Source organism: Hippocampus zosterae, chromosome 8 (genome assembly GCF_025434085.1).
Source record: "Hippocampus zosterae strain Florida chromosome 8, ASM2543408v3, whole genome shotgun sequence".
NCBI lineage: Eukaryota > Metazoa > Chordata > Actinopteri > Syngnathiformes > Syngnathidae > Hippocampus > Hippocampus zosterae.
The window spans coordinates 9,852,738-9,878,336 of NC_067458.1; the positions used below are offsets into that span (position 1 = coordinate 9,852,738).

The 25,599-nt window shown below is 41.3% G+C and overlaps 1 protein-coding gene across 8 annotated transcripts in view; it reads right to left on the minus strand.

Annotated features, from left to right (window-relative positions):
* The window catches only part of LOC127605911 (cAMP-specific 3',5'-cyclic phosphodiesterase 4C-like), a 100,092-nt gene that overhangs the window by 4,271 nt on the left and 70,222 nt on the right, over nucleotides 1-25,599 (minus strand). For 5 of the 8 annotated variants that reach the window (XM_052073781.1, XM_052073779.1, XM_052073782.1 and 2 more), the window contains 13 exons: nucleotides 13,546-13,737; nucleotides 11,886-11,922; nucleotides 10,836-10,909; nucleotides 10,705-10,754; nucleotides 10,409-10,521; nucleotides 7,301-7,394; nucleotides 4,387-4,559; nucleotides 4,206-4,304; nucleotides 2,995-3,159; nucleotides 2,810-2,909; nucleotides 2,290-2,444; nucleotides 1,192-1,314; nucleotides 722-904 (listed from right to left, as the gene is read on the minus strand). In XM_052073781.1, the coding sequence (XP_051929741.1) occupies nucleotides 722-904; nucleotides 1,192-1,314; nucleotides 2,290-2,444; nucleotides 2,810-2,909; nucleotides 2,995-3,159; nucleotides 4,206-4,304; nucleotides 4,387-4,559; nucleotides 7,301-7,394; nucleotides 10,409-10,521; nucleotides 10,705-10,754; nucleotides 10,836-10,909; nucleotides 11,886-11,922; nucleotides 13,546-13,737 (1,558 nt within the window). Of the gene's footprint in view, nucleotides 1-721; nucleotides 905-1,191; nucleotides 1,315-2,289; nucleotides 2,445-2,809; nucleotides 2,910-2,994; nucleotides 3,160-4,205; nucleotides 4,305-4,386; nucleotides 4,560-7,300; nucleotides 7,395-9,130; nucleotides 9,494-10,408; nucleotides 10,522-10,704; nucleotides 10,755-10,835; nucleotides 10,910-11,885; nucleotides 11,923-13,545; nucleotides 13,740-24,472; nucleotides 25,116-25,599 lie in introns of those variants that run through there. The other 3 variants (XM_052073784.1, XM_052073786.1, XM_052073787.1) reach the window with 3 other exon arrangements.

The following is a 25,599-nucleotide window of genomic DNA, read 5'->3' on the forward strand; positions in this document are numbered from 1 at the left end:
AAAATCAGCCACATTCAAAGATCTTTACTTTATCCTCGCAATATATACGTAATATTGGAAATAGTAAATCTGGTGATTGATTTTACAGGTTCAACAAAATTTAATAAATTGACTCTCTCAAAGTGGGTCACAATCCAGAGCCCGGGGCACACCATTATTTAGATTCTAAACTCTTTACAACAACCCAGATGCGAATTAGCATTAGCTTTAGGCTAAGCGGGTCTTCAAGCAGTTGTTGGTATAACGCTCTTTGCTTTGTGTTGAGGTAACAACACAAAACTTCAACTGGGTGTGTCAACAAACAGCTTGAAGCATTTTTTGGATGAATTGTTCTATATTTGCCAAACTCAAATGTATTGAAAAGTGTGTTGAGTTGACAGCTAGTGACTCAAGTCTGTGCTCGCAACTCGAAGCAAAAATGAAAAAATTGGACGGCTTGTCTTTTGAAAAACTTTTAAATTAATTTGTTCTACAGCTCTAATGTTGGAATAAATTGTGCAAGTGGTTATGTTGTACTGTATGTACCACAGATTTTATTTTAAAATCCATGATTAACATATCCAAACATCTTTCGAGGCGCGAGGGGGGTGGGATCTAGCACACTCCTGCAACATTTTAAGTGTTACGTCCCAGGCACATTTGGAAGACAAAAGTTTGTCAGCAAGTATTTAAAAAAAAAAATTATGTCAGCTAAGCTCCCTCCTGAGTTTCTTTCAGTTACCTGGCTCTTTTCAATGGATGCATTGTGTTTGTCACACATGGGACTGATCTCCATGCCCTTATCGCGTTCCCGGTCTCCCTGTGTGAAGAATTCCACCATGATGCGGTCTGTCCACTGACGGTAAAGCTCGAGGGGCTTGGTTGGGTTGCTCAGATCGGCACAATGAACCATGTTCTGAAGAACCTGATGTAGACAAGCGTTTCAGATAGAATGATTGGGACATGGCAAGTTTGTAATCCTCCTCTCGCCCCATTCTAAAACATTAGCACTAGCAAAGAAATTACTTGACATAAACATGGCTACAACAAAATGCCCTGTCAGTAACGGTCTTTCATATACTGTATATATGCATTTTAAGATACTGGTAATGTTACACTCCGGTTAGATTTTGCCACGGGTATGAAAAACAGCCCTGCTCCAGTAACAATTGCAAACTTTCTACACTTTGTGTGAACGGAAGGCACTTTAACCTGGATTCGGTCTGAATAGTTGTCAAGCAGCAGAACTCCCAAGCTGGTCACTTTCTTGGTCTCCACCATTGTTTTCATGTCCGCCAAGAAGTTCATATGTTTGGACATGTCTGTGGCTAGCACCTAATGATAACAACAGAGGTGACACATCACAAGAGTATCCATTGTAAATAGTGTACAGTAAACAAAGAAAAGGGAATTTGAATATATTTTTATTCATTGACTACCCAAAATAAGCAGAACAATGGTAGCGCATCTGTCTCTGGGTCAGAGATTCTGGATTAAGTTTTCATAGTCTTCCCATCGGCTAATGACTAACGTTAAAGCTTTTCGTAAAGTTATCTGAACTAGAATCCCATGTTGCATTACAGCCCAAAATTTACAAGTCGCATTAATCCACGATTCGGGATTTTTGTTTAGCTAAATCGTTTTAGGATAAAAGGGAAAAACTATGATTCGCCGACGTTCCGTTGTCTTTATTCGCGGCTGGGGTGCAGTGCATGTTCCACACACAATGCAGCCCGTAATGACCAGCTCGGTATTTATTCTTCGTTTTGCATTTGAAAAGTTACCGGTACATTTCTGAAGTGCAACAAGTGCTTAAAATGTGGGAATCGAGTGGAGAGGTTTGTATTTGCTTAATACAGTTGTGTACCAATTACGAAAAAAGAAGGAACACTGCAATCATGAAATAATAGCTCATTTGTCAGGAACCAAAGGGCCAAGGTTCAAGCCTTGCTGCGGACAAAAAGTGAATTAAAATGGCAGTTGGAGAGATGCTAGTCAGTTTCCTGACGACTGTGACTGTATTGAGCAAGCGAGGGTATTGTTTGTTTTCTTTTGGGATAAATTGCTGTATAACCAATTTGCGTATTGACATGATGAAAAATATATGGAGAACAAGACATTGTTCTAGATTGTTTTTTCAACATGTAAACAGCGCTGTACAAAGACATCTACCGATGATCCTTTTTTTCAGTTTTTCATTTTTATATGTCAGTTATGTGTTTACCACTGTATGTTCAATAAATCAAATCGAATCATGAGTTTCAGCACAGTTTGCTCACAGGTTAGGTGATGAACCGATAAAAGTCTCACCATGTCTATCACCATCTTGCGAAGGGAATCTCGTTGTTTCTTGCTGAGGTTCTGGAAGATGTCACAGTTGTCTTCTTGGAGTAGTTTGAAGCCCACAGCGAGGTGATGGTTCTCTAGCACTGAGGCATCGTTGTACATTAATGCTAACTCGGAACCTGTGAAGGAAAAAGTGCATGCTGCTTCAAATATGTGAAGGCAAACTCATTCAAGAAAGGGACAGACTCTCAACGAAAACATGAGGAAACAGCTCTCAGTATGATGCAGTGCGGCTCAAGAGAACTCAAAACGAATACGGCTCAGTGTCAGTCAAAGCTGAGTGGCGAGAAGGCACATGGCCGGTGTGAGACCTTGCAAATCCACTTGGTTAGAATCCCATCCACACTTGCAGCGAATAACCAAAACGAGCTATTTCTCACACAACTTTGTCAGAATGCTCAAAAGCCTTTTCATGACTCGTGAATATGCTTATCTCGTCAATGTTTCTGAATGTAAATACAGACACAAAGAGCAGACGACCTACTTGTGTTTATTAGGAATTGGTTTGTGACGCCCGGGTGGTCGACATCGTGAATGGCGCTGGCAAACAAAACAGCCATGATTTCTAAATCTGTGAATACAGCCTGGAAAGTAATGAACAAACGCATAGTATTGGAAATGGCTTATTAGTATTCGTCACATTAGATTCCAAATCATTAAACAGCTCACCTCGAGAGCCGGGGTAGACAGGAGCACGTGTGTGGACTGCACAACATCAGCTGCATGGATGTTGTTGTGATAAGCTACATCGGCACGGTAATGGTCCTCTAAGGTCATCATGAAGGTGATGAAGGTGCTAATAGGGATCCTGAATGTTTTTAGAAGATCTCGTTCCTGGCAGGATACAAAGAGAAACATCAGGTGGACTTTATTGGACAATTGGAAGATCTGCAACATTGATATTTACTGGATGTAGATGCAACTTCATGAAGAGCAAGAAAAGAAAAATAGACAGAGAAGTCCCCAACAAAAATGCACCAATCGTAAATACTGCCACAGAGCAGAGAGACTATGTTTGAAAGTTTATACCGGAGCTACTTTAACATCAATGCTAATTTCTTTTAACCTGTCTTTGGTGTCTCGTAAAATATGTTAGCATTGTAGTAGACTAGTGTTAGCTAAAATTACATTGTTAAACATATTGGTGTTTTATAGCTACAATGTCTAATTCTATTTTTGGTTCAACTGGAAGGGACAAAAGGTTTGAAGCTGGCACATTTTGCCACATTTGGGGAACCATTTGTGCAACAGCATTTTCTTATTTTTTTCTTCCCAAAAATGTTATATAAGGTCTACTACCATCTCTCAGCGCGAGAGCAGCCTCTAAAGCAGCGTTTCCCAACCTTATTGAGCCAGGGCACCTATTTTATATTTGGGAAAATCTCACGGCACGCCGCCAAATGCAAATGGCACATAAGTGGATACCAAATTAATCATAAACCTTCTGCTATCGAGTGGAAGAGCAAAGTAATTGTTCGGGGGGGCTCTGCAACGTCAAGAGCGGTGGGCCTTGATTGATGGACAAAGATATGATTTATAAAAAAAATTTGGCCCACTCCAGGGAAATTGGAATTGCTGAATTTTCCGCAGCATACCTGATGATCTCTCAGGGCACAATGTTTGGGACTCATTGCGCAAAGAAATATTTTGAGGCATGAATTTAAATATGTTTAAAGTGTTTGGGAAGAGTAAAACGAGAATTTCTTTATTTTTTTTATATTTTGCCTGTAAATCCCAGCTCTTGACTTATTGCATGCGAGTCTGAAAGTCATCCGCCTGTGATAAATGCTGGTTCGCTGTAATTTTTATTTCTTCGGTAGATTCAACTCCCCCTCCCCTTGGTCTGTAACTTTCTTTGTGGTGTATTTGGTTGTTCCTACCTGGAAGATGGAGAACATGATGACCGTCAAAGGGCGGTTTCCAGAGTGTTCCGCAATCTTGAATACATCCAGTCCCCAACGGTTAAGGTCCTCAATCTCCTAAGGAAGGGAAACATGACATGCATAAGGGACGTTTTCTTTCTCCGTGTGTCAGCGTGTGAGTTTCTGCATGTCGACGCACGCTGGCCAACAGGTTCTCCTGTGGGGTGTTGACTCCAAAACGAGGGATGCAGGTAGATGCAAGGCTGGGGCTCTGTGTGACCTTTTTCACGCCACTGATCTGTGACATGGGCCTCTTCTTCTTCTCTTTCTCCTTAGGCGGCGGGGACAGGATCTCCACATCATGTTGTTTTTCTGCAATGGGAAAAGCATTGAAATTTAGAACTGTAAACAAAACAAAAAATAGACATATTTGTATGGGTAATACTCAGCGTTTTGTGCTGCTTTTGGAAATATAAACTGGCCACGTGTTTTATTAAAAACAATTTTCAAGGAAACCTTTCGCTTTGTATTTTTCAGATTTGGTCTCAGGACAAGCTTGGAGTATTTTGCATGAGGATTATTCAAGATTTGATAGGTGGGAGGTAAAATGTCCTTGAATTCTGGAACGACCCTTATGTCATCACGCTTCTCTGGTTGAAGAGATGAATGTCTCCTTGAGCGGTTCCAGAAAAAAAAATAGGTCACATATTCAGTCACTGTGTGAAATGTTGCATTGAGTTTGCTGGCTCCCAATATTTATTTTTTGGGGGTAACTTGAGCTCATTTTGGAGAGCAAAATTAAATTCTCACTTCTGTTTTTTCCAAAACAAATCAAAGAAAGAAAAAAAATGTTAAACCAGGATAGAACTGTTCAATCATTTGTAGCCAGCATTGGCCCTGCATTCGTATCCATGTTGAAAGCCGGCGCACATGATACACGTCATCTAATGCACATATCAGTCACTTGGTCATCCAGCTGTGTGTTTTGTTTTCGAGATGTATGAGGTGAATTGATGAAATGTTTTAGCAAGAGGAAAATAAAAGTTGATTCAAACTTCTTCCCCGACTGCAGACCCTCAAATACTCTTTCTGACACCACACTTCAAATGTGGGTTTAAAAAGCAATGCATTTCGCCAATGGAATTTTGCTCATGACCAAAACCTACCAGCCATAAACCTCAAGAAAGAAAAGAAAAGCCTATTTATCTGCGTATGGTGTAAACACCAGCAGAAAGTGATCTTGGGTCAACTGGGGAATAAGTTAGCATTTTTATTTTAACTTAGGGATTTTAAATACTTTACGTCATATTTCCTGTCTCTCTTGATGCAATAACGAAAAAGAAATGGCCACCAATTGATGACGTGTTGCCACAGAGGCGCTGTCTCCATAAGCACGTGCTTATTCAGAGTGACTCATCATGCTATTTAAATTGTTGTTTTTTTTACATCCAGCAAAATATTCCACGTGCCAATTTGGAGTATTAAGATCGAACAACAAGCTTTCGACTACATCCCCGTAAACTGCATTTAACTGTACGAATAAGATGCTGAACAATCTACCAGGTGGGGACAATCAAATAACATCCAAATCTGAGCCCCAAAACGCACACGGCACCATAAGGATGCACAGCGAGCAGAGACCTGGCATCACACAGCCTAGGAGCTGTGTGGCCCCGCTTACCTCCCTCATAGTGCCTTCTTTTTCTCACACCAGAAACCATGGTGGTCATCTCCGAGCACAGCCAGGCTGGACGTCAAGGCACCCATATCAAAACAGCGTGTGAAGGACAGCTACCTCCTTATTCGGTTCAACTACCATCCTCCCGGCACGGCGGATGTAGACTGATTCTTTTATTGATGCAACATGCCCTCTAATAATATTGCACCCTGTTGCTACGACAACGACACACAATGTGTCCGGGAATGCTGTCTCTTCGCCACCTTTTTTAGGGGAGGAAAAATCCTCGTATTCGCTGTCTGCATAAGAAGTAACCTTCTCCTCCTGGCTCTCATCGAGAAACAATCTCTATATTGCACTTCGGATGTGTTCAATGTACTATTTCTCATACAATTTTGCATTTAAAATCTTGACATTTGCTTTGATGTGAGTCACTTTAATTGAATAGCGATACTATTTTCTCCCTTGTCACTGATGTCGACTATTGTAATGTAAAAGTGCCCGTTGTTCTTTGGCAAAACCATCAAGAACCTCTCAACATTTCGAGCTACTTGCCAGTATTGTGCAAAAGTCTTAGGCCACCATTAGATTTGTTGTTCACCAAAGCTAAATTGTTAATGAAAATGTGAACAATTTATAGAATATTCTAGAGCATTTGTGTTTGTCTATTTGTTTTTTAGGCTGGGTACGCACAAGGATTTTTCAAATCTTATTAAAAAAAAAATGTCTTTGGCAGACGAACCCCCCACCCACCAAACTTCCTCCCTCACACACACATAAACACAAACCAAATAAAACATGTAAAAGATGTGGTCCTATTGTGAGTGGGATGTTCCAATAATTTCAACAAAAAGCACCACGCACAAAAAAATTCTATTCCACCATCGATGTCCGCAGAAAGTGCCGAACAGCAAACCCAAGTAAAGTGCATGAAGAACTCATTTTGTGCATGTTTGAAAAAAATAATAAACACTTAAAGTCTTATTAATACTCAATATTATGCTATATTTGTCCTTCAAAATCCCCAAATCAATAAACCTAATAACTTACCAGAATCACACAGTGCAGTTAAGTTCATCCCCTCGACATTGCGAGTTCACAATCTACCACAGCAGCCGTTCTTCAAGCTATGATACATGTTGGTAACACTATCAAGCTTTGAATATATCTCTTCCATGGACACAAATTTAATAACTCCTCATGCACTCTAAACAAACGGTCCACCTTTCTTGTGCACAAAAAAACCCCCCAAAAAAACAATTATTTGTGAAATCGGTTTTGTACCGGCAATGTCAAGTGAAATCTATACAGTTGGTAGCATCTGAAAGCAAAGTAGGCAGACAGGTTTGCATTTAAATTTAGTGAACATATAAGCTGCCTCCATTTTAACCTGTTAGTGGTCATTTTGTTCTTTTTGCTTTGGGCGAAAACTCACCAAGGAAGGTATTGGCGATGAACTCCGACACCTGATTCCCTGAGCGACTGGTCTCTGACAGTTGAGTCAGCTCTCGGTTTAGCATCCTCTTAAACTGTGTGGACACAAAAAATGTGATTAGTGTAACAACTGTTTCGACTTCAACATGTACAATGAAATAATTAATCACTTGAGGGATTCTTCTACAGGAAACCATTATTTTTTTTGTGTCATGCAATGAGGCCAGAAACTTAACCTGAGAATACTACTTGCGTCCCGAGCGCAAGTTCAGTGAAAAGCACAATATAACTGTGTGCATGGGTGGTGTTTTCTTTCTTTTGGTCAGTTGCTAGACTTTGCGCTGGTAGAATTGGGTGGAATGGGGAGTTTGTGCCTTTGTGCACCAATGTGGGATGGAACATCATGTTTTAAAAACAAGTCGGTGGTTTTATTCCCAAAATACCCGTTCTGCATATTTTCATGAGTCATTGCAACATTAAGCACATTCAAACATTACCACTGTGCTTGAATGTAGGAAAATAAAAATGGATGACATTAATGACTCCATTAGAAGGTGATGACAATGTTGCTTGATAAAAATCATACTTCAATAAATGTTTCAAGCCGAAGATTTCCTAAACAATCCTGTAAAATATTATAAAATGTGTTTTTTTCCCTTGAATACATTAAATATGGGGCAGCACAGTGACTGACTGGTTAGCGGTTGTGGGTTCGACCCCGGCTGCGGCTTAACTGTGTGGAGTTTGGATGTTCTCCCCGGGCCGAGGTGGGTTTTCCCTGGGTACTCCGGTTTCCTCCCACAATCCAAAAACATGCATGGCTGGTTAATGGAGCACTTGAAATTGTCCCTCGGTGTGAGTGTGAGTGTGGATGGTTGTTCGTCTGGGTGTGCACTGCGATTTGGCTGGCAACCGGTTCAGGGTGTAACCCGCCTACCGCCCAAAGACAGCTGGGATAGGCTGCGGCATCTTGTGTTATTTGGGCTACAATGCCTCTGCCTTGTGCTTGCATGAGCAGCACACATAGCAACATAGCGGCAAAACAAATAGCACCGCCGCCCTGCGCCAAGGGTTTAGTCACACAAACACAAGATAGTGTGGCTAACTACACTCAAATGTTGCTCAGAGATTTTTATACTGTTTAGCCACAGTGGCTGAAAGGTTTCATGTCCCAGTGCCAACCCTCATAATTCACAAAACGGTAGATGCATTTAGGCAATATTGGCGTGGAGCTGCATCCATCTCAAGTAGGTAAATACCGTTATCAGTCATTCATTTATAGATTTTTTTCGTTAATTGCTTTGTATGCTTACTTGTATTATGTCAGATGAAAAGACTACGTGGGCCATCATTTGGCTCACAGACTTAATGCCAGTTATGTATGTCCATTCCACAACACACTACAAAGTCATACTGAACGGGGCGAATGTTGCACAAACTTCCAAACTTCAGAAATGTTCCCCTTCAGATTCCCCCAAAATATAAGTATTCAACATTTATGTTGTATCACGTGTGACAAGACTGAGGATACTGGGTGAGAGTACTGTAATGGTGCACCTGTCACATACACAAATATGCATAGTGATACAACGCTTTGTCTGTTTAGTTGAGTCACTCTGTCATTTCTGGGATTACTCTTGCTTTTATTTATTTCCACACAATGCAAAAATGGAAGATGCGAACAAATGCAACATTCCCAATATAATGCCTGCTCTCGCTAACAGGCATGTCCCGTTCATGTGTGCGTGCCTCACTTGTCACACAGCCTTCGCAAAGCCTGCACTACCCACCACTACAAATCCCAATCCAGATGTAAACAAGGCGGGCTCACCTGTCTGAGTCTCCCGCACAGACAATTCCAGAGAACCAACAAGGGCATGCCATTCCATGCATGTTGATCTTTCTCTGCTTAAAATCCAAGCCAGTGGGCAGACAAATTAATGATTTGCTCAGTCCCGGGCTCTAACCGCTTCCCGCGCTGCTTTACACTCCGCATAAATGGATGAATAAAAACAAAAGCAGTGCCACTGAAAATAAAAGTTTGCCCAGTCCTGAAGGTAATGCAGAGGTTGGGTGCGTTGTCAGGGAGAGGATGGGGGGGGGGGGGGGGGGGTGATGACTGTAAATGTGGTGTGCTAAAGGGGGTGAAGAGAAGCGAATGCCGTCGCCCATTCAAGTACTTTCACACACTGTCAATGAGAAACATAAAAAGCGGAGACTATAAGAATCCTTTGCCCCTCCCCCAGCCTACAGCGCTGTCTCCCTGCTGTCCAATCAGATCGGCCTCCTTCAGAGGATGGGCAGTGGAGAAGAAGCTGACTCGCTGACTCAGAAACGGAGGAGCAAAGAAGCGGCGCAGGGATGGACGTGGGTTAACTCTTTCAGTGAAATCACTGTTCATGAGCCCGAGTGTTTATACACACTCACAATGCCTTAAATAAAAATGCACTGACTTGTACAAAGCCCAAATTCAATGTTGGGACATTGTCTAAAAAAATCAATAAGAACAAAATACAATTATTTGCACATCTGTTAACGGATTCTGTTAAATACACTGCAAGGACAACATATGTAATGTTCAAAATCATAACAGTCGTTTTTTTGTGTGTGTGTAAATATACACACATTTTATATTTGATGCCTGCGGACACTGTCCAAAAAAGCTGGCACAAGGCATGTTTACCACTGAATTACATTACACTCTCCTTTTAACAAGACTCAATAAGCGATTGGGAACTGAGGACAGGAATTGCTCACGCTTTCTCGGTGTAATTCTTTCCTATTCTTGCTTGATGTACAATTTCATTTGGGCATTTATGCGTGCCATCAGTAAAATCATTCCAGCAGACACTGCTAATGACCAGAATTTGTTGTTGTAGGCAGGTGGGAGTTAGTATTTAAATTGAGTGATATTCGGCAATAAAATGGAATGAGAGATGGCACTGATGGGTTACGTCATGAGCTACCCGAATGCAAGCCACAGTTTGTGCCACAGGGTGCCCAAATTTGAACAAAATGGAGAGGTCACACTCATGAGTGCCTTGTGCATTAGCATACAGCTCATAAGACCTGAGATGAGCGGACGCATCTTAACGGTCCATATTCTCACCTTATTAGACGCCATCTCGCTGACCGAGTTTCTCGTCTGAAGCGTCTCAAGCTGGTCGAGACACCAGTCCAGCTCCTCCAGAGTCTCCACTGCCAACTTCTGATAAGGCTCCTCTGAAAGAACAATGAATGACATCCAATAATCTCAGGGCACTGCACCTGCTTCACTTCACAATTCATAGGAAGAGTTTCTATATTTGCTCAACATGTTTGTATGGAAATGCGGACAGTTATGATAATAAACCACATGTAAACACGTATTAGGCTTTTGTAGCACAGGTGCCGTCCGTGACTGACCTGTGTGACATGGTTTACACAGGGGTGGTTGGTTACTGCTTGGCGGCCACCTGCAACAAGCACCAATTGGGAAGGTGAGGGATAGAAAAACATCTAGAAGGCATCAAATCAGCCTATTGGCTTGCTCTTACTTGTTTCCCACACGATCTTGCAAATGTGTGAGAACGGCAAAATTACTTCTCACTGTTCGTAGACTGGCAAGTATCTGAGGAGACAAATATACGGAGTGAGGATGCAGCCTTGAGCGTAGAACACAAGGATTTAGATGATGCCTTGACTTCCTTTTGTTTTTGTTTTGCTTTGACTCCGGATGTCGTAAACTGTTGTGTTTGTAAATTCTTTTAGGTGTCGTGTCTTTGCTTGTCTGAAGAACATTGAGTTGCCTATTGGATGAAATATATTATTAATAAAGCTGCCTTGCCTTCCCTTGACAGTTTGATTCAGATCATGCTGTAAAATCGCTCGGCTCAATCATGTCCTTTGGGGTCTTACTATTATTGCCTTCATCTTCATCATCATCATCCATGCAATATCCCCAGTGTTTGAAAACTATAATTTTGCAAATATCGCATTTGTCTGTGAACACAGCACAATATAAGTGAGCAAAACATGGCAAATTGGATAAGATACCTGCTTAATATTACTTATTGTACATGTAATATTTAAATAGTTGATGCGTATTTGGGGGACATTTGAAAACGGCATTGCGACAGCTACAGTTGTTAGGGATGCGCTATATAAATAAAGAGATATTTATTTGTACAGCCAGATGAGATCATGAAATCATTCTGAAGTTAAAGAAAATATTTATTGGTGTCGAGGTCTGGACAAAGTTACATTTAGATTCATAAAGGATTAGTTGAGATGAAAACAGTCTATAAAATGCAAACTTTCCGTACTTATCATCTTATTTTAAAAACTCACCGTTTAAATGTGTTGCAATTAAATCCAACATATTGCTGAATGCACTACGCAAAAAGAATCTTCAATTGCCTTCTTCTTTTAGGCAATAATTAGCATCCTTTATGTAAGAATAACAATAAAACTCCAGCTACTTATCCAGCAAGTATGCAAAAAAGGATTGAAATCAAACTTTTGTGATGAAAAATACTCGGAAGTCTAAACAGCATTTTTGTGGAGCTGAATATCTACAGCGGGGATGATGTTTAAATGCTACCAACCTGTGCAAATGGGGTAACTATCATGTCTTCTCCATGCCTGCAAATACAAACATGCACTTTGTAAGACTTTAATTGGATGTTCCATTTGACTGTTGCTAAAAAGAAAAGCCCTTTTCTTTTTAGCAACAGTCATCATCATGAGACTTACAGTGTGTTCTTTTGCAACATTTGAAATTCTCAGTGGGGAAAAAAAATGCCCTCGTTTGTACATGTGTACGTGTGTGTGTGTGTGTGTGTGTAACATGATATTAATAATGCAGAAATAAAACATGCGCATGCGTAACGTGTGCTTCCTTTTCCCCGCTTTGTTTGTGACATATCGAAAAACCATGGTTTATATTTCTCCAGACAAATCAACGCTGTGGTCTATCAGACACCGTAAAAGGATGAGAGAAGAGAGAAATGAAAGATGCCGGAAGTACAACAGAGCACGAAAGCGACGCATTCAATACCCATATGTAATCAACTCTTCTCATGCGTAGCAAGTCGACTCCTGTAGCGTTCACACGTTCCATTTTATATCGGTGCTGACTTGCAAACTAGCATTTACTCTGGAGTAAATTTTTAAACCACCTCCTGAGCCGGGTTAAATTTGCTCCGGTTTAAGCTGTCTCCAGGGGCTACACCGGTATAACTTTGTACGTGTGAACGCTCTATGGGGGGGCAGCCCCGGTGCTACACCGGAGTAAAAGTTGCCATGGGAACACCCCTATAAGTCTTCATGGCTTACTTATAAGACAATGAGGAAATGAAAACCTTACATGCCGTAATTGTTCAGAGTTTATTGTATATTAAATTTTAATCTATTAACCTAACTTAGGTTGATGTGGACAATGAGTTAACAATTGATCAGTATTTTCAGAAATTAGATAAAAGAATGTGAAGAAAAAAAGCCAGTAAACAATATTGTAACCCTTGCATACATTTTCAGATGAAAAGTCTGCAGATGTGATGGCTTAGCGCACAAATAAACCATCGACACTCAAACTTAAAAGTTCATAACAACATTCTTCGGTGGATGCACTTTCCACTTTATAATGGTAAATGTAAGTTTAACTTCACACCTACAGGTATGTGACAAAACATCATACCGTCACCTTCTTAAAATGATGGCCTATTTTGATTACATTTCGGGATGCTGGCCAACTCTGTTGAAATCGGCGACAGCCTTAGTTTCACAGATTATTCAATTCTACCGCTGAAATGAAATGATTTACAAATACATTATGTATTTGGTTCAGTTTTTCCATGTTTTCTGGAGAAAAAAAAGGCTCAGGCCATTATTTTAGGAATAAGACAATATAACAAATGCATGCTGGGACTGTTTGGGCTGTCCAACACCTTTGCAGTGGTGATGCTTTTAGAGGGTCAGTGCTCAAGGGGCAACAGGGAGACGCAATGATTTAAATCATGGGAATTAGATCACAGCAATCTTTACACCTTTTGCCTCACCGAGGGAGCCAACTGACTTCACATTGCTTCAATCCCTCCTCCCTTTAAGACAAAGACGCAACATACAGGTATATATTGGTGGACAAGGTGCCACTTGTGCCACAGATGGGACCACAGACGGGGATATGAAAGAGTCACAAAACAGCGAGTACAGCACATTTCATTATATTCATTTACTGCAAGAAAAAAAAAGTAATGAAGTACTCACAAGTCGCTGGCCGCGGATGAGTTTCGTGACATGGTTTTAGGAGACAGGTCATAATCGGAGTCGGAGCGGTAGAGGAAAGACTCACGCCGTTGACTGTGAGGGACATTGGATTGTAGGACCAGACCAGAACCCGGGCTGGTCTGGGTGTCCAGAGGACTGCGACCCACCGAAAGGCCATTCTCCACATCAAAACTAAAAAAAAGACAGAGACAGAGACAGAGACAGAGACAGAGACAACATTCAATACACACATTTCCCCAGTGTGGGACAAATAAAGGTTATCTCATCTTATTTTGTTTTTTTCTACCAGATAACTAAAACCTCGCTCAAAAAGCATAATGATGCATTGCAACTGAAGCTGAGCTTGTTCAATGGGTGCAAATAAACACACGAGATACCAAAAAAAAGCAACAAAGCATTGTTATTACAAACTGCTCTTGAACTGACTTTTCTTAGATAAAAATGGTCAAAATGTTGTGGAGGCTCTGTCTACTGTACAATCAATCTATTATTTCCACAAGGTATGGCTAAGTATGAAACATTGATGACTAAAGCATAAACCACATTCTTGATCCTTGCCAAATTTGCAAGCATCGTTTTGACCTTGAGATATGTTGATTTTCAGAGGCGCATAATATGCACACCTCCTCCACGCGAGCTCATTATATCAACGTGACATCATGAGTGACGTGAGCATGTTACGTCAGTCGCGCGACTCACACCCTTCCTTAACCAGTCACCGCATTTAAAGACTACCTGTGTACACGATGTAACTCTCATTACACTGCTAGTATTAATATAACAATTCAGGATAACATTGCCTTGCACAAGGGCACACTGAAGAGCACCATCACTCGTCTTCGGGTTATCCATTTTTGATACACTGGAAGCAACGCAATGCACAATGAGAAATAACCTTGTTGGAAGGTAATGTGACTTTGAGTGAAAAATGATGTGCTCAGAACTTTGGGTATTTTTCCTCATCTTCAAATAATCGGCCACCCTACCCCACCCCGCCTCTCTTGCCTGGTGGTAACAATCGAAAATCGTGCACTCACAGAGCAAATGAAGGTTACCAGAGTCTATTTTTAGCACCACCTGTCGACAGCACTCCACTTATAACTGTGGCTGATAAATGGAAGAAGGCTATTATGAAACTGATGCTGAATGAACCTGCCCGAGAGAGAATTGAAGAGAAGGGGGGCGGGGGTGGGGGGCTGCATCTAGCACAGTGATGCAGTGCTCCATCTCGCACATGATTGGCGTGACAGAGCGCAGATGGGCAGAGCTACAGCAGCCCTTACCTCAACGATGATTCCCTCTACCTTACCCGATTTCCCTCCCCGCCCCGTGCCAGCTCAGTGAAAGTGGCTGTGACGAGGCTCCATCAGAGGACACCAGTGACGTCAGAAGCTCGAAATAGATCTGCCTGGGGAACTGAGGCAGCTGTGAGGGAACTTACGTATGCAGCCCCCTCCCAAACCCTTCATCAATTCATTTGAGAGGAATTCTTGCTCTACATTTGTACGAGTGGATGTGTGAATACATGTTTAGTGCAGACACCAAGATTTTCAACGCTTGTCATGTTGAACCCATATCGTTGAGTAAGCGTAGGTGAATGTTCGTTCGAGCCTGCTGGTGTGTTCAAACCGAAAATAATGGAGATACCTCCCCCTATTGATGAAAACGTTGTACTACACAACAACTTCATCTTGAGCAAAAACAACTGCTTACAGCATGTGTTTAAAATAAAAGCAAACATCAACAATCCAACCCCCACAACGGATTACTGGACTCTTCCTGTCAATAAAGGACTTAATTAATGCAAGCAGTGTGATCACTGATCAGCGTATTTGTTGGTGTACAAGATTAAACTTAGATGAACCTTTCCCGTCATTGCAAACTGTCATATCTTTAGTGTTTAATGTCACAGAGCTGTTGGTGATGTTGACAATGTCAGCATAACATCAAGTGAAACTTTCCACTCAACGGGCAGAGAAAGAGGGCAAGAGAGAGAAAAAGAGACAGGCTGGCGTCTTGTTCCTTCGGTTACACTGCACTCGTAACACGATGACCTTGGTGGTCTTCTACCTTCGGCATTGTTCTCCAGTTATGTGACGCAAATGACAACCCCCCTTTTTGCTCTTTAACTCAATTCTGCTCAACTTTTCTCACACGCCCACATCCTAACCTCAGCTTTTGTTCCCAGGATGTGCAGCTTACATTTATTGCCAGGTCTTGCCTCAGTTTACTTGGGAGCAAACAAGTCTCAAGGATTGCGCAACAAGGTTAAAGGGATATTACTGTTCACTTTTTCATAGCTCAAATTCTTTGAAACATTAGAGGCAATATATTTGTGTATTTTAGTGTATTCATCGGTCTGATATTAAGCAGTGCGTAAATATGGTGTGGCCATCATGCGTTTACCAGAAGTATACACTGTTGTCAACATGTTGCTATACATGTTGATCCATCCATCCATTATCCGAACCGCTTATCCTCACGAGGGTCCAGGGCGCGCTCGAACGTATTCCACCCGTCTTCAGGAAGTAGGCAGGGTACACCCTGAACTGTTTGCCACACAGTCACAGGGCACACAAAGACAAACAACCATCCACACACACAATCACACTTAAGTACAATTTAGAGTATCCAATCAACGTATTATGCAGTTCTTTGGAATGCGGGAGGAAAACGGACTACCTGGAGAAAACCCACGCAGGCACGGGGAGAACATGCAAACTCCACACAAGGCCACAGCCCAGATTCGAACCTTGCAACTCTGCATTGTGAGAAGTGCTAACCATTTGACCTCGGGACAACGTGTAACATATTGTTTAAGTTCCTCTGCCGAAAAATGTGTTTGAAAGCCTTTCTTCTTTTGAGTATTTTAAGTCTTTTCATTTTTTTTCTCAAGGTGAATTAGGAACCAGCAAATGTCTATCGGTTTTTAGTAGGAAAAAAGGAACCTATATAGTGATAACTGCATAATTTGTAGACTGTTTGACCATCATTTTATTTTACTACTTCCTTATTTTAAAGGGAAAACATGATCTTCTTATTTTTTATTATTATTCAAACTTAAATGTGGACAAAGACAGTAAGACTCTTTGGTTTTCAAATGAAGGTTTTTCTCTGTAGAAACCATATTGTGTACACAATACCGAGAAGCCTTCATAATATTATGGAATTAATACATATCATTACCACTTCCCAATAGAATGAAATTTATCTGTCATTAATTACCGTCAAGTAAACTGGCAATGAATACAGATTTTGGCATCTAATTTACTTTAGCAATAGTCCAAACTCCCAGTAGATTTTTGAGAACGAAAAGGCCAATCCAAGGGAGACCTTTAATCAGTCATGGAGTATGTGCAACTATGCTAAGAGTCAGAATGTCATGATGGAAAATGACAGTGTCAGTAAATGTGTGTGTAATGTGCTCATGGGAACAGGGGCTATGGGATTAAAGTAAGATATGCATGCAAGAGCGATACATAAAAGAACACGGCCAGATGTTATTTGATGGGGAATGACACAGGACTCGTGTCAAAGGTCAACCCACACACATATCTAAACACATGCTACCTCCTGTTTTCATTTTTTGTGGCGTGGGAATTAGCTGGGAGGCCTCACACATCACACCAGGAAGGAGGCAAGAGGTGAGGAGGAGAAAGGCAAAACAAATGAGGGAACTCCGCGGCGTGGAGTGTGTGCGTGAGCGTGAGAGCTGTCAACGGCCACGTATTGAACATTGACGAGCCACAGTAAGATTGCAGGTGTGAGCAAAAAGGAACTAATGAGGATATGTTTTGTTTGGCCGGAAAATCAATTGTAAATTTGATCTGAAGAAGCAGAAAAAAACCCACAGCCCCCTTTGTCCTGCCATTTGCAACTGGTCTCCCCTGTGACTGTGTCCTCATGATGACACACAGGGAGCAATTGTTGGGCCGGAGAGTAGACAAACATCCCGTGTATATAACGAATAATAATCCTGTAGTGTACAGATTCTAAGAGCCAAGTATCAAAACAATCAAGCCAACGACGCCCCCTGCTGCCCATCAACAGTTAAATCCCAGCAGACGACAAAACCTCACGTCACCCGATCGATAAAGTTAGAATGTTCCTTTCTTTTTTTTTGCCTGTCGGATATTGCATTCTGCCCGTGCTTGCGTGTTTTATTTTAAATCTTAAATCGGGTACGAGGAAGTGTGAATCTGACTGGGAATGTTTTTGTCTAAATGCGCTCAACGATTGGCTGTCAACAAGTCCTTCACGTACCCCACCTCTCGCCACAAGTCTGAGACAGCCTCGAGCTCGTTGGCAACCCACTGAGGACGTATGGTCCAGAAAATGGATGGCTGAGTTCATTAAAATCTCCCCAAAAAGTAAACCTACGGTTGTCTTTTATAAAACACGATGACAGTATAATCGGACGCCTGTTGCTCTCCTGACCGACTACAGCGGACCACTGTCCAGAACACGGCAAACGTTCAGCGTCCAACATCAACATCTGATCTCAGAGCAGTACAGGTCTAAATATAGCTGAGAGAAGGACAAGATCACGTTCAAGGCAGGTCATCGGTTCTGTTTACTATGTACAGTATGCACATATACTGTACACATGTTCATGGCTTTTGCTTGAGATCAACACAGAGAAGAATATCGCGCCGCTGTCCCAACACGTGTAGACAAACAGTAAATAGAATGTGGCCAGAAATCATAGAATCATTTCAACACTTCAATAGTTCTTTATCATGCTAGGAAAGGCTGCAAAATAAAAAAACAGGATTATGAATGAGTGTAAATATATCTAGGAGCATGCTGCATTTTTTTAATCTCGCTTATTCACTTTGAGCCTACCTCAGGTAACTTTGAAAGGTGGACTACAAATGGCATCACCGATCAACCGCACTATACTTGTACAATCATACTCAGCAAACTAAAAACAATGTAATTTTTTGATACATACAGTCGTGAAAACAACACATCATCACAAAGTCGGACCTCTGACTGCTGTACCAGCTTTTCTTTTTACACAGAGCTCACTACCTCTCAAGATGGAATATGGGCAGAGCAACTTGGCCTTTCCTTGCCATTGGTAATGCTCATTGAAAAAAAAACAGTGGAGTAAAAGCACATTAAATCTGCTTAGCTGTTTACAAGGTCTCCTGTAACATGGTTGCTTTTCGATCCAGGATTTCAAGTCTAAATAACGCAATATGTCGGAACCCTGAATGTTACGGCAGAGAAATATCAGTCTGACCATTTATTTATAATCACGATTGATATTTGTGAACTACCACAAAGGTACATTCACTCCTCCATGCAGAGAAGTATTGATCAAGGAGTCCTACAGCCAGTGATTAGCTTTGTCCGTCCAGTCGCGGAGAATTCAATACAGTGGCTGATCAGTAATTAACAACATTAGAAGCTGGAAAGGACAGTCACCCACTGGGCCAGCGCAGACCAGAAACTCACACAAAAAACACACATTTCCACACACACAGTCACTGAGGGCAGTGATTACCCACCCCGTGGTCAAGGCCCAGTTTTGGCTCTGCTATCGATCCAAAAATCGAACAACCTGACATCACACTGATACGCAAACTGGATAGGCTAGTTCAAGCCACACGCACGCACGCAAACACACACACACACACACGCACACACACACACACACACACACACACAGATTCTACCTGCGCTACTAACAGGCCATGCTGCAGTCTGCTCTAATCATGTTCATATAAGACTAATTGGTGCCTTTTGCTATACAGTGATTGAGTCCGACAGAGAGTCACGATTGCGCCACTTCTTCCTCTAATTAGCTAAAGGCAACTAAGGGGCAGCCAGTCCTCAAGCTCACAGTGGGACGACGGAGACGGCAAAAACAAATTGAGGCTGTTTTCTTTCAGGCTTTCTCTACGATCTGACATTTTTATTTTGTTTAGAAATCGACAACCCAGTCATGAAAAAGTACGCCGTATTTTTTGGCATCTATTGTGAACATGTTCGAACCAAACAATTCCATTTGCTGTTTATTATTCTTATTTTATTCCATAATTAGAACTGAAAGAGAAGTGAATCAATGAGGAAAGATTACTATTTGTCGTGATGCAACATGTATGTTGACTTTCACTATTTAAACTCACAGGCATATTTTCTTTCATTGCCGTGCCCTCGCCATGAGGTCAGTTTCAAGAGCAAATTGGTTCCAAGAGCACTGTTGCTTGGTCTGTCGCATTTCAGCTCACTGCATCTTTTTGCATCTCATTTTAATTATCATGGGTAGGGCCTGAAGGGGCATTCTGGGGCCAAAATTCAGCCTGGCAAATTTCGCCGATGCTAAGGCGCGGGTGAGCGACTGAGATGCACCAAAACACAATTGTCAGTCTGTCAGCCGGGAGATTGAGTCGATTGGCCATTTGGGAATCTTCCCTATGGCCACCACAACCCTTGACATTTTTGCAGTCAACACATAACAAGATCCTCAAGGTCTTTGTATGTTTCACAACTATTCCAATTCGATCATGCACTAAAATGACAATAAAGGCTATTGTATTTTATTCCATCTGAAACATTGTTACCCTATTTCTTCAACCATTTAGAACAGAGGCTCTTTTTTCCCATAACTGATGATCATTTTGATTTCCAGTCCCAGCCCTATTTTCGCTCTTCTGGTCGACAAAGAGCAACACACACTGACAGCTACTTCCTGACGCCAGTTGTGGCTTTATGGCTGTCACGCAGAGAACAATTAACCGCCTCGCCGGTCTTTAATTTCTACTGGCCCAATAATTAGCGTGCATATTTTTCACCAAATATGAAAACACAAAGGGTGATTGAATTTGGCTAATCTTTCTTGCATTTCATGGCACGCAACTGCAACTGCAACAACTGTGCTGTTGTCAGTAGAGCAGTGAACAACCAACGAGTTCGAACTCAGCAGGTTCGATCCAAATGAAATACCTTCCAAATGGCTGCACAAAAACAACGAATTGTCATTTATAATCATGTCCGACTCGCTGAAAATGTGGCTGCTCGAGAAGAGCGATTCTTCATATTACGGTACACCAAGCAGCTATAACGTTACAGGGTGAACGGTACAGTATACTGACAAGAATGCCCTTGCATGTGGGAAACGCACAGTTCAGCCATTAATTGAACGCGAGGTGAAGCGTTAAACAGTAACAGCATACGCACACAGGAGCTGCTGGCAGCCACAGCTCACGCCTTAACACTCACACGCAGACGTCACAAACACCCCAACAAGCCTAAAGGCACACGTACAGTATGTACACTAACACTGCAATCAGCACAATAGTTGGTATATTTTCCACGCTTGCAATTTGTTTTTTGTGTTCACGTATGTTTGCAATGTTTTTAAAAAGCTTATTTTAAGTTTAAAGCAAAGGTGGGAAGGGTAAAACAAACCAAAAAAAAATATCGTCTGTATATTACGGATATTGGATTTTCACCAACTGCCGGTGGGTCGGAACAAATCCCCTAAACAAGAGTTGACTGAATTGTTATATTAGCGTGCTTACGGAGATCTCATGAGTGAACTACTCGTCATGACAATACTCGTCACATTGAGGTGATGACACAGGCCGAGACCCAAAGGGCTGGCTAACCTGCTGGGGTGCTGCCAGAGTTCACAGCGCATTGATAGACAAGACAAGACATGCGATACCTGCGTGTGTTGCATGTGGGATTTCAACGCCTACTGAATAAAACCATCAATGTCCAGATTTAATATGCTGACCACATAGTCACATTACTCACTAGAGCAATTTTTGAGTCAGCCAGATATATATATATATATATATATATATATATATATACACACACACACACACACACACACACACACACATATATTCTTTTTTCTCATCAATAAATTATAATGCCTGTGAAAAAGACAGTATAAACACAATTGTTTTAAGACAGTAAAGATGCCCAAAAGAGGTTCATTTATTTTGGGTTTTGTTTAAAAGTGAAGAATGCATTTTTAAAAATTATGCGTGATGTAATATGTAGTGCCAATCACATTTGCACCGTGCCTTCATCTTGTTTGTTTAAAACAATTTGTACAATTAATAAATGTGATGGCCAAATTTAAGTCTGGAACATTGAGCAAACTTCAAACAACAAACAAACTGTACAACAAAACTCAACCGTATTACTGATTTTAAGCTTACATCTATTTCTGGAACTTCAACTGGTCCATATTGTCCTCTTTCTCGAGTTTCCAAAATGGCTATTGTGTGCCCGTCGAAATGCATCGTGTTCAAAGTTATGTCACTTTCTCACTCACTCGCAATTCTTTTTCCAGTTGATTTGGAAATATCACAGCTCAAGTTAAAAGAATGTTGGCCGTTGTCCCAAATAAATCTCTTATAGCTGACAACTGAGGAACAGCTGAGATGACCATCGGTAAAAGAGTCAAGTGGACCTGGCTAAAGGACACCTAATTTGCATACACCAATGAAATATTGGCATTGATGTGCATGAACTATAAAACTTCCATGCTAACAATGTAAAGTCAAAATGAGTCTTTTTTTTCATGTTAAAAGGGCACATGGTGGCCAGCGAGAATCAGAAAAGCCAATTATTGAGAAAATCCTTCCTTTACTCTATGTTCAAACTGTTATTGTGCACATGTGGTTTATTCATTCGGCCCATATATGCGGTTGACTGCAATCATTAGCCGTGTCTCTGTGAAAGCGTTTTACCAGCGGGACAGCCTAAACACACTTTGATCCTCCACTTTCCCCACACAGGATAAAATAACTAAAAAGATGTGTCTGAAAAGAAGTCGTACTTGCTTTGGTGAATTGGAAGGCAGACACATATTCTGTCGATTTCTTGGCAACAATAAAAACTCAGGATTGAAAAAAAGTTCTTGATAAAATAATACATATTGACATGAAAACCTTTTAAATTAACCTTTCCCGTGAACACGGTCTTGCATCACCAAAAAGCACACAGATCATTTAATCCAAGCAAATACACTGCAATATTCCCCTATTTTCAATATTCCATATCACAAAGTTGCTATTTTTATACATGTATGCATTTTTATGTTAAAAAGAGTAAGAAGAGGCAGTGATTAAAATGATGGGGTGTAATGAGATGTCATGAACAGGAATGATGTCGTGAGAATGATTATTTATAGATGGTGTTTTCAGTCTAATTCATTCCAATTTGCAATACTTTTTTCTTCTTCAAGATGCTAGTGACTAGCGTATTGAAAAAAAAAAACCTGATCACGAAAACTTCTTAAATTGACGTCAAAATTCTGTGAGAGAATTATTTCAGCCTGAAAGAGTGGGAACTGCTGTTTTATCTGTGTATTACTTTTTTTTTGTATTCACAAACATTTTATAACCGTCTGCCTCCTGTTGTAGCGATGGCAAGAATTTGCTATAAACTTCAAATAGTAGTAAGCTGTGGCATATTATAGTTGTAACACACAATCTATGAACTGGGAAATTTTAAGTTCGAGGACAATCCTATCAGACAAGAGCACTCCAACGATTGCCATTCACACATCATGCATTCATTCATATCATTAGAATTCAAGGGTGACTCTGATTTCCTGCCTCTGACTTTTCTACAGCCCACTGTTTGAAATGCTGCCAAGATACACTTTTTTTTTTTTTTTTTTGCTCTGATTTAAAACAGACTGTAGGAGCTGCTGGGTCAGAAAAATCTTCGCGAAAGCTCAAGCATGTTCATCCCACGCTTTCATTTCTTTTCCTAACTGTTAATATTCCGAAAACATGCATGCTAGTTTAATTAATGCTTCCACATTGCCCATTAGTGTGAATGTGACTGTGAATAGTTTTGTCTATATGCGCGCTAAAGCACGGTGTGCCAACACCTGGCCCAATGTCACCTGAGATAGGCTCCAGCTGACTTGTGACTCTACACAGGATGTATGAGAAATATCATACTGTAAAAATGAAAACGTTTGAATTTCCCGAGCAAACAGGAAAGAAACATAAGACTTATATAAAGGGGAAGTAAACCCAAAAGTTTTTTTTTGCAATATGTTGAATGTGCCTCCACTAGACTAAACATGCCATTCTGACTAATATTACGTCAGTGGAATATTCATTATGCAGCAAAATCCACCCTCTCTAAAAAAAAAAAATCCATCTCAGGGAGATTTGCTGTTGACTGAAAATGACATCATAGTTCCTCAGGTCTCAAGTAACTACCAATCACGGCTCAACTTGCGAACGTCTCATGACTAAACTCAGAAAACAGGTGATTGATCAATACCCGAGCAACTGTGATGTCTTTTTCAGTTAACAGAAAGTGGCAAATGGCTGCCCGCTGAGATAGGTAAAAACGGTGGATTTTCAAGCTTGACTAATATTCCACAAATGCAATATTCATCAGAATGCTGTGTTTGGAGTCGAGGGGGCACATATAATCTAATTTTGGGGTGACTTCCCCTTTAAGAGAATCAAATAAGTTTTACTGAAAGGGCAATCTAGAATGCCTGTATAGGTTAAGACCACCATCACATTTGACAAAGTCACTAGAATTTTCATTCAAAACATGCAATTTGTGTTTTTAAAAGGAGCACTGAATAACATTTCATTTCAACTTTTGATCCGCAAAAGCTACTCCACAATGTCTCTCTGAAAGAAAAAAAGGTCTACTGTAATTATTTATTGAGATGAAAACTAAGATTTCAAAGTAAAATCACTGAGTGAAGGACTTGATCCTGTAAGGTGTTATTTACCGTGCAGGTTTTCAATGTGTGGTAGTGACGGATTAATGGGGCAGGACAGCAGCAAAAGAAATGGCGTGGGGGTGTCCAAGTTTCACGAAGGAGCATTTTTTAAAAAAGGAGAATTTGATACAAAGCATTGTAGTTTGTGCACCGACTCCACATATTGCCTACCGTCTTCGTTTCTGCACAATATCGATGGGTCTATTGACAGCACACGGTGAACCGCCGATATTCCCATTGCGCATTTTCAAGTACCGGTCCTGGAATGAGGGGGCCAGGAACACACAGTTAGTTGGCAAACTCATATTCTCAGTTGGTGGTCGGGGTGTCCTTCCTTTCTTTCTTCTCGCTCTCCGCTAATCGTCCCCTTCCTCCTCTCCCGGACACTCCGCTACTCCTCGACTCTTGTGTGCGCTTTCCTTTCCCCTCACACCACACCGGGTTTCCTTTGACGCACGGACAGATGGAGGAGATCCCTCCTCTGTATGTTTCAGATGCATGCCTCCAGTCCAAAGCATGAAGAAAGCCAAGGTAGTGCTGGCTTTAAAGAGCCATTCGCTCAGCTCAGCGTTTCATGTGGTTCCGAAGAGCTGGACAAGAAGGCGAGAGCGAGAGCTAGGCGGCTTGTTTCAAATCCAAAGTGAGCGGAACTCTCTGAGGATACACTCCTCCCTCTCTCTGCCCCTCTATGGCTCGTTCTACTTGTCTCCTCCTTCCAGGCACATGGCCAGAGTGTGCCTTTAAAAAAAAACATATGAACTATGCGCATGTGTATGTACAGAACGTGTGTGTGTGTGTGTGTGCGTGTGTGTGTGTGTGTGTGTGTGTGTGTGTGTGTGTGTGTGTGTGTGTGTGTGTGTTGCAGTGAAAGAGGAGGATCTGTAGTTGGGCAATCGAGTATGGTTGTTGGAGCTGCACCGCGTGTCTCTGAGTGTTGCAGTAAGAAACAACAGTATTGCATATGCACTTATGCAGCCGAAGTTTTGCAACTTATAAAACACTTCAAATGACGACTACAATGAATACGTTGAAAATGCTTTGAGCAGCACGTGGCCAACTGGTTAGTGCGTCTGATTTGCAGCTCTCGGATTCATGTTTTTTATCTCAGCTCTGGCCGTCCTGTGTGCAGTTTGCATGCTCTGCCCGTGCTTGAGCGTGTTCTCTAATTGTACTGCGGCCTCTTCCCACATCCCCAACCCTTACTCGCCGCGTGCATGTTAGCTTCACTGAAGACGAAAGTATCCAGACTGTAGGTGTGAATGTGAGACTTTAAGATAAGAACACCTCTATTAGTCTCA